Source organism: Malaya genurostris, chromosome 3 (assembly GCF_030247185.1).
Source record: "Malaya genurostris strain Urasoe2022 chromosome 3, Malgen_1.1, whole genome shotgun sequence".
Taxonomy (NCBI): Eukaryota; Metazoa; Arthropoda; class Insecta; order Diptera; family Culicidae; genus Malaya; species Malaya genurostris.
Genome location: NC_080572.1, coordinates 205,992,751 through 206,010,434, shown reverse-complemented (window position 1 = coordinate 206,010,434; position 17,684 = coordinate 205,992,751). Strand labels below are relative to the sequence as shown.

Below are 17,684 nucleotides of genomic sequence, written 5' to 3'. Positions count from 1 at the left end.
CTAGAGTCTGAGGGTTTTCAGTTTTTACACATACCAAGGAAAATATTATAAAACGGCACTAAAAAAAAACAACAACAAAAGAACTCCAAACCTGGACAGTTTTTTTTTCATTTTCAGAGGTCCTTTTGCTACATCACTAAGGAATTAAACTCTGAAACCAATGAAACAATGATTGATGTTAATTTAATTGTTCAATTAATAGTAAACAAATCAATTAAATTTGAGATCCACATGACTGAATGTTATACCCACACGGAACGACCGAAATTAGCTTTGCGCCTAATTCGTATTACTGTTTTTGAATTAGTTGATTTTAACATAAAAATTTCCAAAATATCTATAAAATTAGTTAAAATTGAGAATTTGCTTTGCTGAAAAAAAAACTCTTATTTTTAGAGAATGTGTTTGGTTGGCGAATATTCTGGACACAAACCAGCAATATTTCAATCCAACACGAAATTCTCATTGACAACTAATTTTGTTATTAAAATCAGAAAATTTGTTTCTATTTATTTATCACCATCATTATTGAAGGACAGCACAAAGAAAACGACAATGAAATTGGGTTTATTAACAAGGTTATTAACCAAAGACTCATGAGAAGTGTCAAAGCAAAACAATCCATTAAAAAGCTAAAAGGGACAGTCTTGTTTAAACTGCTTGCAAATTGTTTAGATGTTTTTCGCATGTGTTACGATATATCCATATACAAATTTCTAAACCGATATGTAAAAATGACGTAAACTGTTAGTGGAAAGAGTGCTCAAAGTTTTCAGTGAGAGATTCGATTTCGCGAAGTCGAATGAAGAAAACCGCGATTTAGAAGAAAAATTTTCGAAAAGAAGTTTATGTTTCGCTTATGTCTTTCTCTCCAATACAACATCGTATTTATAACTGTCAATGTAGAAAAGATAACCGCGACTGAATTTTTTTTCGGTAGTAGTGTGCCATCTAGTGGCTAGTAGTCATTATTAACTTTTTTTCGGTGACAGAGCGCCATATAGCTGCAAATTGCAGAAACCAATTCAACCATTAATGTTGGTTGAAAACAACATTTCATTTCTCTAATTCAACTAAAAAATTAGTTGAATGGATATGAAGTGTGCCTTAACTAAGAAATGAAAGCACGTTTAATTGGTGAATTCAACTAAAAAAATAACAATTTCAACAAATATTTTATTATTATTAAGGATATTAGAATTAAAAAATCAAAACTAGCAAAAGTTAAAATTTTTTTAGTTGTCTCAAAAAATAACTAACTAAAATCAGAAAATCAACTAATTTTTTCACCAAAATGCTGATTTCGGTCTTTCCGTGCAATAATAACCAAAATGAGGTTTTATTTAATTCAACAGTTCGAAAATCATGTCGGCTCAACATCATATTTTATTTTGTTTTTCGTCTTCGAATTATAAGTGCATTAGCAGTTCATATTGAGCTTCTGGTGTACATTAAAATCCAACATGAACCGCTAAGCAGACGTAAAAGTTCATTCTACTTGAGTGCCACAGTTTCCCGTCTCGGACGAAATATATTGCCTGGCATGAGATGTTTTCAAAAAAAACTTAAAAACTGGTATGCAATTTTTTTAATAAAATTCTGCGTTTCATTTAGAAATTTTCGAATAACCAGTTGAAAAGAAACTACTGCAGCTTTGAATAGGGTCATGGGCTGATTGAACAGAAAAAACCGAAAAACTATTCTACTCTCATCAGCGTAGCTTTTACGTATTAATGAGCCCGGGATCCAAATTTATTTGGGTGTCCCTAACAAACTGAATTATTTTTTTTTGTTCGTTGAGTCCCGTCAAGGATCCCCGCTGCCCCTCTGTAAAAGCGGCTCTGACTCTCATTATTATATTAAAATACTCTCATTCCACTAAAGCACAATAAAGTCATGACATTACATTTTTCGGTGCTAGATTCTTAGTGCATTTCAAAGCATGGAAAGTGTTTATGAGAAAGCCATCCGCGGGACAAGTGACAAATGAACAAAATGGCACTGTTTTGAATTGTTCTCGATCTTGATGTGCTTCAATTTTATTTGGATCTCAGCTGGTGGAAATCAAACTGCACCGATAGGGATTATATTCGTGCAAATTATAAAAAGCGTTCAATTTAAATGGCATAGGAAAAAGTAAATGTAAATTCAAAAAACCAAAAAAAAAAGAGGTTAATACACGAAGACTTCGCCCCCGATTCGTAAGTGTTTAGGACAATTTCATGATTAGTATTACGATTCTACGGAAACTAAGATCACTAATCGAATAGTATGTTATACCTTGAGCCACAACAATAACAAACCCAGTCGTCCCCAGCTTCAATTCTGGTTTGACACCGTCGGATGATGTTTTGGCTAATAGTTTTCTAACACATCATTCAAATCATTTTTTTGGAAACTCCTGTGATTCAGAAAATCATCGACACTTGCTTACGAACTACTTCGGCTTCCCCATGTATTTCGTAGTAGGTACTTGCTCTAATTTGAAACATTTTTCAAGTGTACATAAAAAAATGGCATCGGAACGCGTCGTGTAAGCAACGTTCACTTTGAAAAACTACACGAAGAGCGACTGAATTTAATTACCAAAAGATTCTTTCTACAGAGCAACGGAGAACGTAGGTCCTCTACATTTACATTTATCATCACGACAACGCTCGGTCGCATGTTGTGGCGATCAGGAACTAGTTGGACTCGATTTGTTCTTGATCTAAAAACGACGGAAAACGAAAAAGAACATTAAAAAAAGCATTTTTACCCTGAACTCGTGAACACCGGAAACATTCCTAGACCAAATAAAATCTGATTTGTGAAGAAAAGTTACTTGTACATATGTTCTTCATGAGCAGTTATAAAGTACGTCCAAGACATTCAAAAGTAGTATTCAAAAAGTGTAGTGTAAATTTTACGCCTCGATAGTGGTTTAAATTGAACAGTTTGGCGAAGATGATAGTTCAATTTGAACTGCTTTAGGCATTGATGAGCCGAAGGCGAAACGTGAAGAAGTTTAAACTTTTAAAAATTTCTAGAATAATTTATCAATTTTTTTATTTAACTGTTCAGAAACAGGAGGCTTTCGTTGTTAATATCCGTAGACGTGAGCAATAATTTTACATCTGCCTAGCGGATTTTTACGTTATTCATTGCAAATAGCAATAATTTCACATCTAACGGTTTATGTTGAACCCAAGGTGGCATAACAGTTCAACATAAACTGTCTAAGACATAATTCTAAGACAAAACGTAAAGATAATAATAGCTTAGTTTGATATGGATATACACTATGGATAGTTAAAATATCGAACATTTATATCAATTGTTTCTGATTAAATGATTAAATTTATGTAATATATTATTATCGTATCTTATTTGATTTGAAATTGTATATCATAGACTATAGTTCGTTTGCTTTCTTTTCATAAGAAAAAAAACAATTACAATTTCACTAATACACAAAATTTTTTATATAAATATATACCACTATTGACTAATCAACTTTTGGAGCAGTTTTATTAAAATTATCTACGGATAGGAAAACTATCTATACGTTTTTTTTTTCTATAAGTTCACATTTGGGAAGCGACTTGCAGTTGTGGACAGATAATTCAATAGCATTACCTTCCATGTAAACTGATATGGTGTATTCTTGTTATTGTTTTTTAGCAAGTTCAATTGATTTGCACTCCTTATAGAATTGCATGCATACTACATCATTCCTATTGTTTATTTGTTCATTTGGAGCAGGGAAAAGCTCGGTGGAGTTAGTTTCTGTCAAACTTGCTCTCCAACAGGCATAAAACCTCATCCTCTTTAGCATCAACAGATTACAATCATCCAAATGATATATTTCACTTAAACATAGCATTTCTAAACTAACTAAAACTAAAACAAATTAGTAACCCTAGGAACAATTTCTTGGCAACGTTTCGTGATAGATTAAAGTCGAATGAATTAGAACAGTGGTTGAATATTCGGCACATTCTGGCAAAAGGCTCGTTATACCCATAATTAGTTCTAGCATAGGGGGTCCTAAGAAAAGAATAGTTTCTAAGATTACGGCAATGGACATCTATTTGTAAAAGCTGTAAGAGCTCGGAGCAGTCTATTCTTGATTGGAGGAGATCAGTAGTAGCCTTGCTGGCGTCGCGAAGGACAGAGAACAAATCGAGGTCAATCAGTTTGCATCTGGAAGCCGACGCAGAGCAAATCGAACGAATTTCCGTTGAATTGCTTCAATGCGTTGGATATCGTTTTGGTAGTACGGTGACCAGACAACCGAGGCGTATTAGAGCGTAGAGCGAACTAAGGCACAATATAATGCGTTCAAGCAATGTACATCATCGAATTCTTTAGTAACGCAGAAAATGAATCCTAGCAGCTTGGAGGCTTTGAAGATAGTAAACTCAATGTGTTCCTTGAAATTTAACTTAGAGTCCAGGAGGACACCAAGGTCCTTCACAGACGATGTACGTTCCAGAACAATTTGTGAAATATTATAGTCGTAACTGACTATAGACTGTTTGCGACTAAAAGAGATGACGGAGCATTTGGAGGCGTTCAAAACCATTCTGTTGATATTACACCAGTTAGTCAAATTATTCAACTGCTATTGTAGGAACTCTGCGTCAGCTGTGGATTTGATGACATGAAATAATTTGAAGTCATCGGCGAACGATAGTTTCATGCACTTGATCGAAAAATTTAGATCGTTAAGATAAGTTAAAAATGTAAATGGTCCAAGGTGACTTCCTTTAGGAACTCCAGAGGTAATGGCGAATGGTAAGGTTGTACAGTCTCCTATTTTCACTATCATTTCGCGATCAGTAAGATATGAGTAAAGCCAATTCAGAAATGACCCGTTAAATCCTAGTCTATTTAACTTTGAGATGTTGACCATGTTGAGTCTCAGATATGTAGTTAGAGCAATTATGTGTTATAAAATCCAGAGCTTTAATTTCAAACAGCTTAGATACGGCGCACAAAGCTGCTATTCCGCGGTAGTTGGATATTGTACACTTGTTTCCTTTTTTCATAAACAGGAAACATATAGGATTTCTTCCATATTTCAGGAAATGTTCTTGGACGTAAGGAGCAGTTGAATATAATGGATAGTGGAACTAATAGGCTGCCAGAGCAGTTTTTTATTACCACAGATGGGATTCCATCGGGTCCAGCACTAGATGACCGTTTTAACTTGTCACATGCTGTTCAGTTGAAGCAATGCACATGCTTTAAATCGAGATGCATTTACTTCTTTAGCAAAGCATCAAGCTCTTGTCCACTGCGATTGTATTTATTTCCGTTTCCCGCCAATCAATGGGAATCACTATTCTTTAAGATTCATTGCTTAGTTCGTTGATTTTCCATGACAATATATGTGACCATTATAGATTAAAGTCGAAATTAAATAATTGATGTAATAGTAATATTTTATTTTTTTAGACTTTTTAGACGATTTCAAACGATTTATTCACAATGGAACTACGAAAACTGGTATTGAATGTGCAAAAACGTTTGTGATTTCGAAGCTTGGAATATTCACTTGTATTTGAATACGTTCAGTGATCCATTTGGGAACTACTCTTCATAATTTATAGAAGTAAAAAATTTTATCCTGGTTATTCGTCTCTATAGTTTGTGTGTTTTTCAATAACAGTTTCTGCGGTGCAGATTTCCAGAAAATCGGCTTACAAGATCGCAATGAAATTTCTTCCAGCAAAACAACAGATGAGCTCCTATGCTGTCATAGAACCATGAAGTTTCAGTAGGGCTACAAAACATCTTCATCGGTAGATTAGAGTCAGCAATGAATTTCAATTCTGAATGATACACAACGTTCAATACTAGACATTCTCAAATGCAATACAACACAAACAGTCAGTAGAATGAATTTCAGCTCGTTTTGTTTGGTACCAGCAATAAATCAATCATGCAATATATTTTCTAAAGAACTGAAATAACCATTGTGCACTAATTACTAGCTACAAATGTCATTCCGGAGTAAAAGAGAGACCGTATTTCTTCCGCCAACATCGTCCATTTACAGGCATTTGACCTAACTTTAACACGACGGTCTGAAGTAAAAGGGTAAATAAATAAATCAAGCACAATAAAACTGAGCTTTCCTTCACTACCGTACGAAGCGTTCCGCAGTTTTCCCGGTGCACAGTCTGTAGTGAGCCCCTACAACCGTGGCTTTCCGAATAGATAACTGTAGCAGGAAAACAAGGTATAATGATTAGAAAACGAAACGAATTCACCGCTCCCTCAAGTGTGCATAAATCAATCACGTAACGTCGTAAGAACGAAAAAAAAAAATATGCGGCGGTACTCGTCTGAGTATTCAGTTGGAAAAATTATGCGAGACATTTTGATTTATCCGTCTCAGTCGCACACGCACACAGAAAATGGCAACAATGTATCACTCCGTGCCGAAGGGTTCCATTTTACGACTGCACTAGCGAATCAGAGTGCGTGAAATGATTTTATGACCCAGCAAAAGTATCGGATTTGTTTATCCTCAGGCAAAGAGAAAAACAAATAAACTGACAATTAAACAACCGACAGCAAGCAATCGAACGAATCCAAAAACACTTATCTCCTTACACACATCCACATTCTCGGTTGTGAGCAGGTGCTCTACAGAAGCCGCCAAGTATTTACTCACAGACAACAACAGCAAGTACTCCAGTGTAATTCTGTGCGATGCCTCACCTTAGCAGATCAGGTTTCATGTTTGGTTTTGTTCGGAATTAGACATCGCATAAAATCATTACTATTCTATTGGAACAACACTCTTATTTTAACCCAATAGAGTGATGGCAGTATTTTCACGCTGTAAAGTCACATTAAGTTTTCTACTATTACCAGTTGGCATCACCGCCGCATTACCCTGCCACAACATTATTCGAACATCGGATCAATGGTGGAACCAGATCTATTACCTCAAATTAAAGCGCAGGAAGCACACGCGAAGTACCCGGCGGGCGGGCGAATGGCGGCGCTTTGAAATGATTATTATTAGACAAATAAAATATGGGTTTGCTGCTGCTTCACTCGAACGATGTTAATCTAGCACGAGATCAAGGCAACTTGTAAATATTACCCTACCGGCAACAGCAACACATAAAACACATAGAAGCCGCCAAATGAGTAGCCGTAGTAACCTGGTAATATCTGCATTAAAACGGTACGGTTCGGTGGAATTCGCTGGAATGCTACAAATCTAGTGCTACGTTTTGCGGTACTGTAATCGAATGTTGTTTATTTATTAAATTGAGATGATTCTTACTAGAACTTGTCCATTTCGAACGTCGATTGTGATTTATTGATGAATGGGTGTAATAAATCAGTACAGTTGCAACCGTACTCATGTCACTCATGTAAACAAGTTGGAGGTCGTGTAAATATGAAATGTTCATGCTAAAATCAAACATCTTCAGACATTAACTAAACAGTCTAAATCCCAAAAACACGAGAGAATACAGCATTGCAAAATTTAAATGTTGAACGGAATTCAAAATCTAAATTCGATGATTCAGAGTTTAAGGTGCTTGTTTCGCATTCCAGTTGTGAATTCAAAACTCGACCTGGAAAGATCCTTAATGGCAACAGGAATCGTAGAACTACACAGATTAAAATATTTTACTAATTTACATCAATTTTCATGCATATATTTGGAGTAGGCAATCAACATAAAGTTACTTGACAATTGTAAACGAAAAACTTTTTCATCAACTTAAAAATATAATAACAAACAAACAACATGGCTTTTTAAAGACCGCTCAACTACAACAAATCTCTAAGAATTTATGGCATTCACTCTGAATGCAAAAATATGGTATAAAATATGGTATAAAAATATGGTATAAAATAAATCTTCTGGAATGGCTCAAATCATACTTAACGAATCGTGTACAGGTAGTTCGCTTCCAAAACATACTGTCTGAACCAATTATTGTAACTTCTAGCGTACCTCAGGGTTCTCACTTAGGGCCTCTCCTCTTCATTTTACATATAAACGACATTTCCTTCATACTTAAAAATCTAAAAGTGCTTATATATGCAGACGACATGAAACTCTTCATGGGCATTGAAAATATCAACGACACTGTTATATTCCAGAACGAAATCAATCTATTCCACATTTGGTGCTGCAAAAGTCTACTCCAACTCAATGTAAAAAAAAATGTAACTCAATAACTTTCAGCAGGAAAAGTGAATCTATATCTATAAACATAAATCTAGGAAATCAACTTGTAGAAAAATGTAAAGTTGTCAAAGATTTAAGCGTAATCTTGGACTCCAAGCTCACTTTTGTGGAACACTACAATACCATAATCAATAAAGCAAATAGCATGCTGGGCTTTATTAAACGCTTCATTCATAACTTTCAGGACCCATACACAATTAAATTATTATACAGTACATATGTCAGACCTATTTTGGAATATTGCAGCCTAGTATGGAATCCATATAATATTATTCACGAAGAACGCATCGAATCTATTCAAAAACTATTTCTTTTATATGCACTTCGTAAATTAAACTGGACAGCATTTCCTCTACCACCATATGAAGCACGCTGCATGCTCATCAATATTCAAACACTTAAAGAACGCCACGACCTTGCAATGCTTTATTTTATCAGCGACATTATTTCTCAACGCATTCAATCACCTTCTTTATTATCGCAATTAAATTTTTATATACCTAGCCGTCAATTACGAACCAGGAAATTATTTTTAGAAAGAAACATTACAACAAATTATGCAAAATATAGCCCAATCAATCGAATAATACGCCACTACAATCAAGTAGTGGCGTAGTATCAAAGTAAACATTGTAAACCGTTTATATGTAGTCTACACTTGCTTAACGAAATAAATAAAAAATTAAATTTGAAAAATTTACGTTTCAATATAATTTTCTATGAAAATTATGAAAATTCAATGCAATCCGATTTAGTTCTGCATCGCTGATGGTTTTTAATAAAACTTACGATTCAAACAATGTCTATCGGGTACGGGTGACAATTTTTTTTATTTTAAACGGGTACTGGTTGGGTTCGGGTTCGAAAAAGTAAAAAATATGAATATAACATATTATCTGATTCTTTAAAAAACGTTCAACTTTCTTTTTCAGTTTTGTAAAGTACCAAATTGAATTCCTACAACTTCTTTTTGGACATCATTAGTGCACAATTAACAGTTTTTGAGCTACAACGATTCGAATAATCCACCCTTAAAAACAATCGTGAGTCGTATTGGTCTATATATCTTTGCAAAGTACACGGTTTGTCATACTAGAAACGTGTACAAAGATCGGAGTAAGCGAAGTCTGATGATTCGTTATTCATTTCTGGATTTTTTCGGCTACGAGTTCTGTGGAAACAGTCGATCACAGTCCGCAGCTTTGCGATTTTTAGAGTAAGGACAACTGGGCACATTACGATAGTAGACAGAAAAAATAACGTTGAAACAGAGTCCATTAATCATTGGTTAAGTTCTACTCCTATTTTTAGTCTGAATCTTGACTGTAAATGTCTAAATATGCGCAACATTATTTAAATGACATGCCTTTTTGGGTGAATCATATCGATTAACTAGCAATGCTACTTCACGTACTACGAGAATCAGTTATAAATTTGTTTAATAAGAAATTTTCACAGTTTTATCCAGAATCAATTTGTTTCTCCTTTCTCTATAGAAAGACTATAGAATTACTGGAAAAACCAACATTCGAACGGAGCCTCGGAGATTCAAAGTATCGACTGAACTAGAACGAGATCGGAAAATGTCTGTGTATGTATGTTTAAGTATTTGCGTGAACCTTTCAACGAATTTGTTTACCACTCAATTTTCTCAGAAATGGCAGAAACAATTTCAACAAGCTTAGGTTTGTTTGAAAACTATTATTAGATCATTGATCAAGTTCAAAGATCAAATGGCTGTGACTTCTGATTCCGGAGATATAATGCCATTAGTGACGTAACCGATAAAACGCGTTGTTCTTTCACTGCTCAATTTTCTCGAAGATGGTTGAACCGATTTCAACAAGCTTAGGTTTGTTTGAAAGCAACTATTGAGCCATTGTTTAAGTTTGAATATCAAAAAGCTGTTCTTTTTTGAGATGTTATGGTATAAGTGACGTAATCAACTAACTGCACTTTTCTTATCGGCTTCTACCTCTCGAAGATAATCAACAAATTTTGATAAACTTAGGCTTATTCAAAAGCTGCGATGTGGTATCAGATTAGGTTTGGAAAATTATGTCAAGCATTCCCGGTTCGGGAAATGTAATCATGTATGTGAGTTAACTGACAAAACGTAGTAGATTTCAGTGCACCAACCGAACTCGGAAGTCTTAGACGAAAGTCACGTTCGAAAGCTACTATTAGATTAGGGTATAGTATCATAAATGTGATTATGCGACTATTTAAATGGTAAAAGAAGGGCATTATCACACCACTAGGTGGATTAAGAAGGGCTTTGTCTCAATAAAGCTATGAAAAAAATTGCGACAAAGTAAGAATTGTGAGCTAATGTATTATTACAATAAATTTCAATTTGTGGCCACTTAGAGAAAAAGAGTGGCCAGTATGAAAACGCTAGCCGTTGTTTTTTCTAAATTAAAAAAAAACAGATAATAATAACCTCATGTAGTTTTGTACGTCGTTTCCTAAAATCTGTAACGTTTTGTTGAGTAAGTAAAGTAGTTGGAAAATAGTTTAACTAATTGTGCTCCATCACATTCATCACAGGGTAGTTCAATTGTTGAAGCAAATAACAGAAAACAGATAGGAAAAAGTTGCGGTTGTGGAAAATTTTCATTTCCTTTAGGCCTTTAATAGCCTGTTTATCGTTGTAAAGTTATTTGAAGCTAAACTATTCCAAGGGCGGCTTTATACGGCAATCAAACTAATCATCCAACAGTTCAAAAAAATGCGCCAAATATACATTGCAATATAAACTTAGGTTATTTCTCCGGTAAATTTAGACTGAAGAATTTAAATTAAGTTTTATACAAATTAAATGAATTGTTAGTCAGTTTGGTTAAGCACAAGGAACTCTAATATCATTATTTCAGAAATACACAACTTAACTCGAACATCCGAGGTTTCGATTCAATTCATTTTCATTTATATGCCATACGTTGACGTGAAAACCAACCAACTAACAATTAATGAATTTCTAGAAAGGTTGAAAGTGGCTACTTTTGTTCTCAAGCAAGGTACTTTTAAAATTTTTGGTTCGAAATTGTCTTAGAAGCTACAATCACCATTTGCTATGCAGGTACAATGTAAATTGAAACACAAGAACAGTTCTATTCATTCAATATCGGTTTCTGTTCCTTACTTAACGAAAACATGAAGATAAAGAAATCTTTATTTTCTGAATATTAGCTAGAAATGCAACATCTGAGGTGAATTTCACTAATCAATATTTCGCTTTTCAAAATCATTTTTCCAAGCGTTGCGTTGTGACGATGATCGTGGCGGATTGCACACTGATATCATCATATTTTCTGCTGATTGTCAAATAAGAGTTGCTTAGAAAATAGTATTGGAAATTGATGCCATTTCTACTCAAACAGCATGATAGCCATCATTGCCAACCGCCTCCATCTCCCTCGTTCCCAGGGAAGGTTGAAGGATAAGAAGAAGAAGAAAAGTTGGTGCTTTGCCTTCTTTCCGAAAGGACGACGACTCATCATTCTCTTTCATAGATGTCGCGGAGTTGGAGATTTGGGTAGGTATGAGGTCTGGGATTCAATCTAAACTTGCGATACAACCATGGTATAAGTTGGAACCGAGAATGAAAAGTATGTTTTCATCATTACATGCAAAAAATTACATAAAATTTAGAACAATCTCGCCGACTATACCATTCCTGTAAAAAGGCTTCATGAGCCCGTCTGTTTGAAATTAACATAGATATGAACTAAATTTTACTTATACTTAGCTTAGAAGTACAATCACAAAAACTACATTAATAAAACTTTCTTCTAAAATGCATTGATGGGAGCATAAATATTTCCCGTCCAATGCGTACGCCTACTTGGATCGTTTGGTTCCCCAAGCATATAAAATTTCCCGAGCTTATAAAAACCCAATTGGGTCAGACTGAGATAGAATGTGTTCAGGCATCGGTTTACGTCAGACAAGAGCATGATTTTCAAACATTAAAATTTTTGCTAAGTTGGAAAATAAATCAATAAGTTAATCATTCTTGCCTTCCGCTTTAGAAAGGTAATAGAATTTGCCAAAAAAAAGGCCTTTTGATCAGAGCTTCGGGGACCCATAGCGTTCTATACAGTTCGGCTAAGCTCAGGCGAGTACAAAAAAATTTTTTTCGGGGAAAGTTCAGAACATGTTTATCAATTTGCATATGAATGGAAATATCTATATAAGTACTTGGAAAGCTCTGATTATAAAGCCGTTTAATGGAAAGTATCCATTTTATAATTGACTTAAAACGGGGTTAGGGAAAAACAGTTTCGGAAAATCGTTTTTTTTTTTACATTTTCTTGTAGTTTAACATTTCAAAAAAATTGGGTCAAAATTTCAAATCATTCAATCAAATTCAGTGTAAGTTACCAAAAATATCTTTTGCTTACTTTTTGAGAAAAAAAATTCAAACGCGTTTTTCTGAAAACCATTTTGTCGAAGTCTGTGAACACGATCCTGCAAAATCTACTGAGCCAATCCTATTCAAAATTGGAACATACTTTCTTGATATAAAATGCCTCCCCACTACGTTTTTGAAATTTATCCATTCCCATATTTTGGTAGTTTTTCACCTCAAAATTGGCGGAATACTTAGCTTAAGATCGCGTTTTTTGCTTAAATATGCCACAAACTGCTCAAAAATCAAAATAATTACTTGAGAACGACGGGGAAGGGAGAAATAACTCGTACTTTAAGTAAATGTTAGAACATTTTTGATTTCAGATATTTCTACGCCGAGATATCGTGTTCACCGCGCAACATGATTCTCAAAAGAGGTTTTGGGAAATCCTCTGTTACCGCCTCAATTTTCAATATTAATATACGGAAATTTAACTACATATTCTTTAAATGATGCTTTAAAATGTGAAAAAAAGTTTGAATAAATTTGCTTAAGCTGTTTCTTCGTAAAAACACAAAGGATACCGGGGCTAAACCGGACGCTCCGTTGTGAATTTTCACGTTTTTCTAAATGCTTAGTTTTCTAGGAGGTAACTGAACCGATTTCAATAGGCTTTAGCACGTTTGCAACTACTACTGAATTTTGGATTATTTGAAGATCAAATAGCTGACCATTTCGGCTCCGGCGATAAGATCGTAGAAGTGACGTAGCCAACCAACCGCACTTTTTTATCAGCACCAAGCGGGTAAACAGATGGCAAAAGCGAGCTGACGAAACAAATAGCAGAAATAAATACTTGCGAGACAAGACTCGAACCCGTAACTTTTCCTATCCGGGGAAGTATTGAACTTCCTTTTAAACTACCATAAAAAATGGTAGAAGAGACTACGGAAAAAAATTCAAATCAATGTCGAGCGGGAACAGATGATGAATTGAATTGACGATTTCGTTGTGTGGAATGTTTGCTTGTGAAAGAACTTCACAAGGGCATTGCTGATAATTAACAGAAGTTCTGCTCGATTAGACTGCATTATGTGTGGTTTTTCACATGCCGGATAGTTTATTTGGCAAAGTGGCTTCCCTGAATAGGAAAAGTTATGGGTTCGGGTCCTGCCTAGACAGCAGTATTTATTCTGCCCATTTTCATTTCTGCTGTTTGTTTCGTCAGTGTTTTCCTGTTTGGTAACTGATTAAAGTTAAACTAAGTTCAAGACGACTTTACGTCTTAACCAATAAAAGAAATCGTCAATAGAATCATACGAACCTTACGGCCAAAACAAGTTACATCGTCGTAGGGAACATAGTATTTTAGGGGTTGAAAATAGTCCCCATAGTTTGTGATAGGTGTACAGTCTTCGACTCATCAGTAAGTAAAGCCTTGGTATATCATTTCATTTTTGTGGAATTTGACCTTCCGTTTCAACGGAGCTCGCAACCGATTCATAGCGTATAGAGCTATTGCTAGACTGGGGCTATGGTCCTACTGATACTAGTAAGAATCCTTCCTTTAGTAAAGCAAAGGAAAGTCTTGGCATTACATTCCTTTTGTGGAATTTGGCCTTTCTGTTTCAATAGACTTCGCAGCCGATTCTTAGTGTACAGAATCATTTCATGGTTAGTACTATGGATCCTATTGACACCAAGAATACAGTTTGATTCAATTTAACTCTTTTTCGCCATAAAAAAACATCAATTCTACATGAAAAAAACATCAAACAACTTGAAACATAATTGTTAAGAAACTGAAAATTGTTCTGTTGTAGTAAGATGAAAATTAATGCGTTTACTTTAAATTTTCGCGTCGCGTTTGAACTATTTCTACTAGATTGTTTCTTATTTTATCACATGATGGCTTTGCTAGTGAGATGATTATTGGTACAATACCCCTACAAATAATTTCTTCCGAGGAGACAATACAAAAAATCTCTTTTTATATCTTGTATAGGCCAAATGTTCTGCTTCTTATTTACACTATCCAAAGTTCGTTTGTAACAGAAAAGCTTCGTTTTTAGTTGAGTTTTGTTCGTTTAGCATATAAAAAAGTAATGTGAAGAGTAATGTAATCAAAGAAAAAACTACTTTGCCAACCCTTTTTTATTTTATTTATTTTTCGAAGCAGGACGAGTACACTTCCATTCGTCGAGAATTAAACAGAAATTTTTAAATTTTCGCGAGCACCAAGCTTTCTAACCTTGGTACACTGAATGAAGAATAACGAAGTAAGCTAGCTTCAAGAAGCAAACTTCTATATCAATTAATCTCCCGATAATCTTCTAATAACACAAAATGAAGCATTACGGAAACTGTGCAAATTAGCGCCAAAAGCAGTATCTTCTGAAGTAGATTACGACTGCTTGTACCTAACTTAGAAATCAGATCGACTAAGCACAAAAAAGTCTACACTAAAAAAATAAAAATAATATCAAATCTGTTCGTAACACTAACCCGTGCTGCTGCAGCTCGACGAAGGCGGACTTGCCCGGTCCCGCCGGTGTTGCTCCACCGTCGAGGTACTTTGGCGTGTGCGGTGCATCCGGTGCATCCATTCCGGACTGCGGTGTACTAGGGGGGCCCTCGTAAGGGCTCCCCAGATCCGTGAAGTTGAGCGTGTTGGCACCGATCGAGGCCACTTTTTCGAAATGAATCGTAATGCCGTTGGAGTAAACTCACCCGTGTTCACTCAACGGCAAGCAGTCGCTGGCACCTGAGAAGCAAACCCAGCGAGGTGCTCTCTCATACACGCACTCCCAACGCACAACTCACCACACTTCACTTGTTCGGTGTTTTGTTCCGTTGCTACTGGGCACTTTAAATGCTGATTTTTATTCACGTACGTCAACTGATCATCCGGGTGTTTTCTTCCAGGAACCTCTGTCACACTGACACCATTCGGAAACAGCGCATTCAGCGATCACTTCCTTTCAATGCAAAAAAAAACTTGAATGCACTTCGGAAAAAATAACCTTCTCGGGACACAACAAGGATCCTCTCGTATGTTTATGCGTGAATCTCGAATTTGTTCATTCCTCTCACTAATCCATCCAGGTCACCACCGAGTTCTGATATCCCTGAGCTTGTTTGGCCCTTGTTTTTTTCTCTGTTTGCGGGTTCTTCTTTCGTTTGAATTTGTTGATATTTTCACACACTTCCTGGGGTTCAAAAGCACGCACTTACGAAGCAAGAGACTCCCTGCGGAGATATTATGTGTTCCTGCTCTGTTGTTCGCTTTGTTATTTTCGTCGAGATCAAGATTCGATTCGCCGTCGCCACCCCGGTGATCAAATTTCGAAGGTGATGATTTGATATTAGCACCGAACGTGGGTGTGCTAATCTGTCAACAAAATCTCCGCGTTTTTGGAATAGCCGCTCTTCATTTATGGTTATTAAAATTAATATCACAATACAACTAATTAATAATTAGGAACACCAGAAGGGCGCTACTATGAAAAAACTGTCCCGTTACTGCTTTAAGGATCACTACTACCTTCTCGCAGTTTTAGTCAGGATTCTACCAGCGTAAAACGAAAGCAAAATTCTCCTTTCCTTCTACCGATTAGAGGTGATTATCGTAGCAATAATTGAAACAATTTTCACGGCCACCGATTTCATTCACAAGCCGGTCAAAGAAGGCTCCGGGTGTCTAAGAATCAATTACATTAACCCTAATTTTCGGTAATGACGGGGCACACACACTCGTGGACCACGGACTAGCTGTTCGTCTGTTCCGAATCACTGGTGCTTAGTAGGAGTCACACAACCACCACAGTACGGTCAATCGCGAGGAAGCAAAAACTACACATAAACATCACTAATTTATCGCTTCAATTTAAACTAATTACTGTTTTGACACTGTCTTCACGTAATCGTGAAAATTATCACTCATACCAACAGCTGGGAAGAAAAAAAAAGCTAGAGTCGGAGCGCGCGCAAACGATCACTACTAATCGCAGCTATCAGACAATTGATTATTATGATTATTATTATGTGCGATTGAGTGTTGAGTAAATCCCTTCCACCGGGCGGTTCTCCGGGACACTCCACAAACAACAATTGTCACTAATTGTCGCCGAGCAGAAACGATCCCCCGAAAACAGACGGGTGTCCAAATTACATATCTTCCAGGTCCGTAATGGTATAATCGAAAACAATTCCGAGCTGAATCGCTAAGATTTTTAATGGCATATAATATTAGTTTTCCAAATTGTATGTAATCTACCAGCGAAGATGTATGTATTTATGTTTCTGCTATTTAATGTTTTCTGTTGATGTTGCTTTTTCTTCACTCCGCCTGACGTTAACCCATCCGTTTCGTACTTTTTATTATGCCTAATGTTTAATACTATTTTCATTAATAACATGAAAAATTGTGTACAAGCAGATTCTTTTTTTTTCGTGTGATTAGTGGGGTATCTTCCTCCGCTCACTCTCGCTCTCTTTTTCGCTCGAAACCCGCCGACGATATGATTATTATTACTCGTTATCTTCCTCTCTTCACCGTCGTCCCTTTCGGTGCGTCACGTCAACGACGGGTTTTGCGCCAAGGGAATTATTAAAAAAGCAACGCTCGTTGCGCGACCAACCACGAACAAAGTGCGTTAAAGACTAGTGACTGTGAGCACACTTGAGAAACGACCCGAACACAGTTGGGCTCGATCGTTAAACACACAGCGTGGCACTATCATTATGTGCGCCCGAAGCACCCGATTGGTTGTTCCCTTGTGTGCAAGCTCCGCCCCTTTATTCGTCATCCTCTTCGCACGTAATTTATTCAACATGAGTCCCACCACAGGCGTAGTGCAAGCCACCTCTCACAGACTAGAGTGCTAAAACTTTTTTTTTTTATTTTTGGTCAAATTTTCGAATACACGTGGTTTACAAATCGTTCAATTATGACATTTTGGATCATCGAAAAATTTTTGAAAATGGGCTTGCCCCCCACAGAACGCCACTGTCCCGAACACATGCTCTCGTAGGCGTTTCTTTTTCCGGAGCTGCACCACCGCAACGAACAACATATTCTCCGATTGTTGCCGTAATAATGCAAAGCGAAGCCCA

At 36.1% G+C, this 17,684-nt stretch overlaps 1 protein-coding gene across 6 annotated transcripts in view; it reads right to left on the bottom strand.

Moving 5' to 3' along the window:
- LOC131434897 (homeotic protein distal-less) overlaps positions 1 to 17,218 on the bottom strand; it is a 138,312-nt gene extending 121,094 nt beyond the window's left edge. For 5 of the 6 annotated variants that reach the window (XM_058602149.1, XM_058602145.1, XM_058602147.1 and 2 more), the window contains exon 1: positions 15,075 to 17,218. In XM_058602149.1, coding sequence (XP_058458132.1) covers positions 15,075 to 15,175 — 101 coding nt within the window. In that variant the 5' untranslated portion in view covers positions 15,176 to 17,218. The remainder of the gene's footprint in view (positions 1 to 15,074) is intronic. The other variant, XM_058602144.1, reaches the window with a different exon arrangement.
- Positions 17,219 to 17,684: the final 466 nt, after the last annotated feature.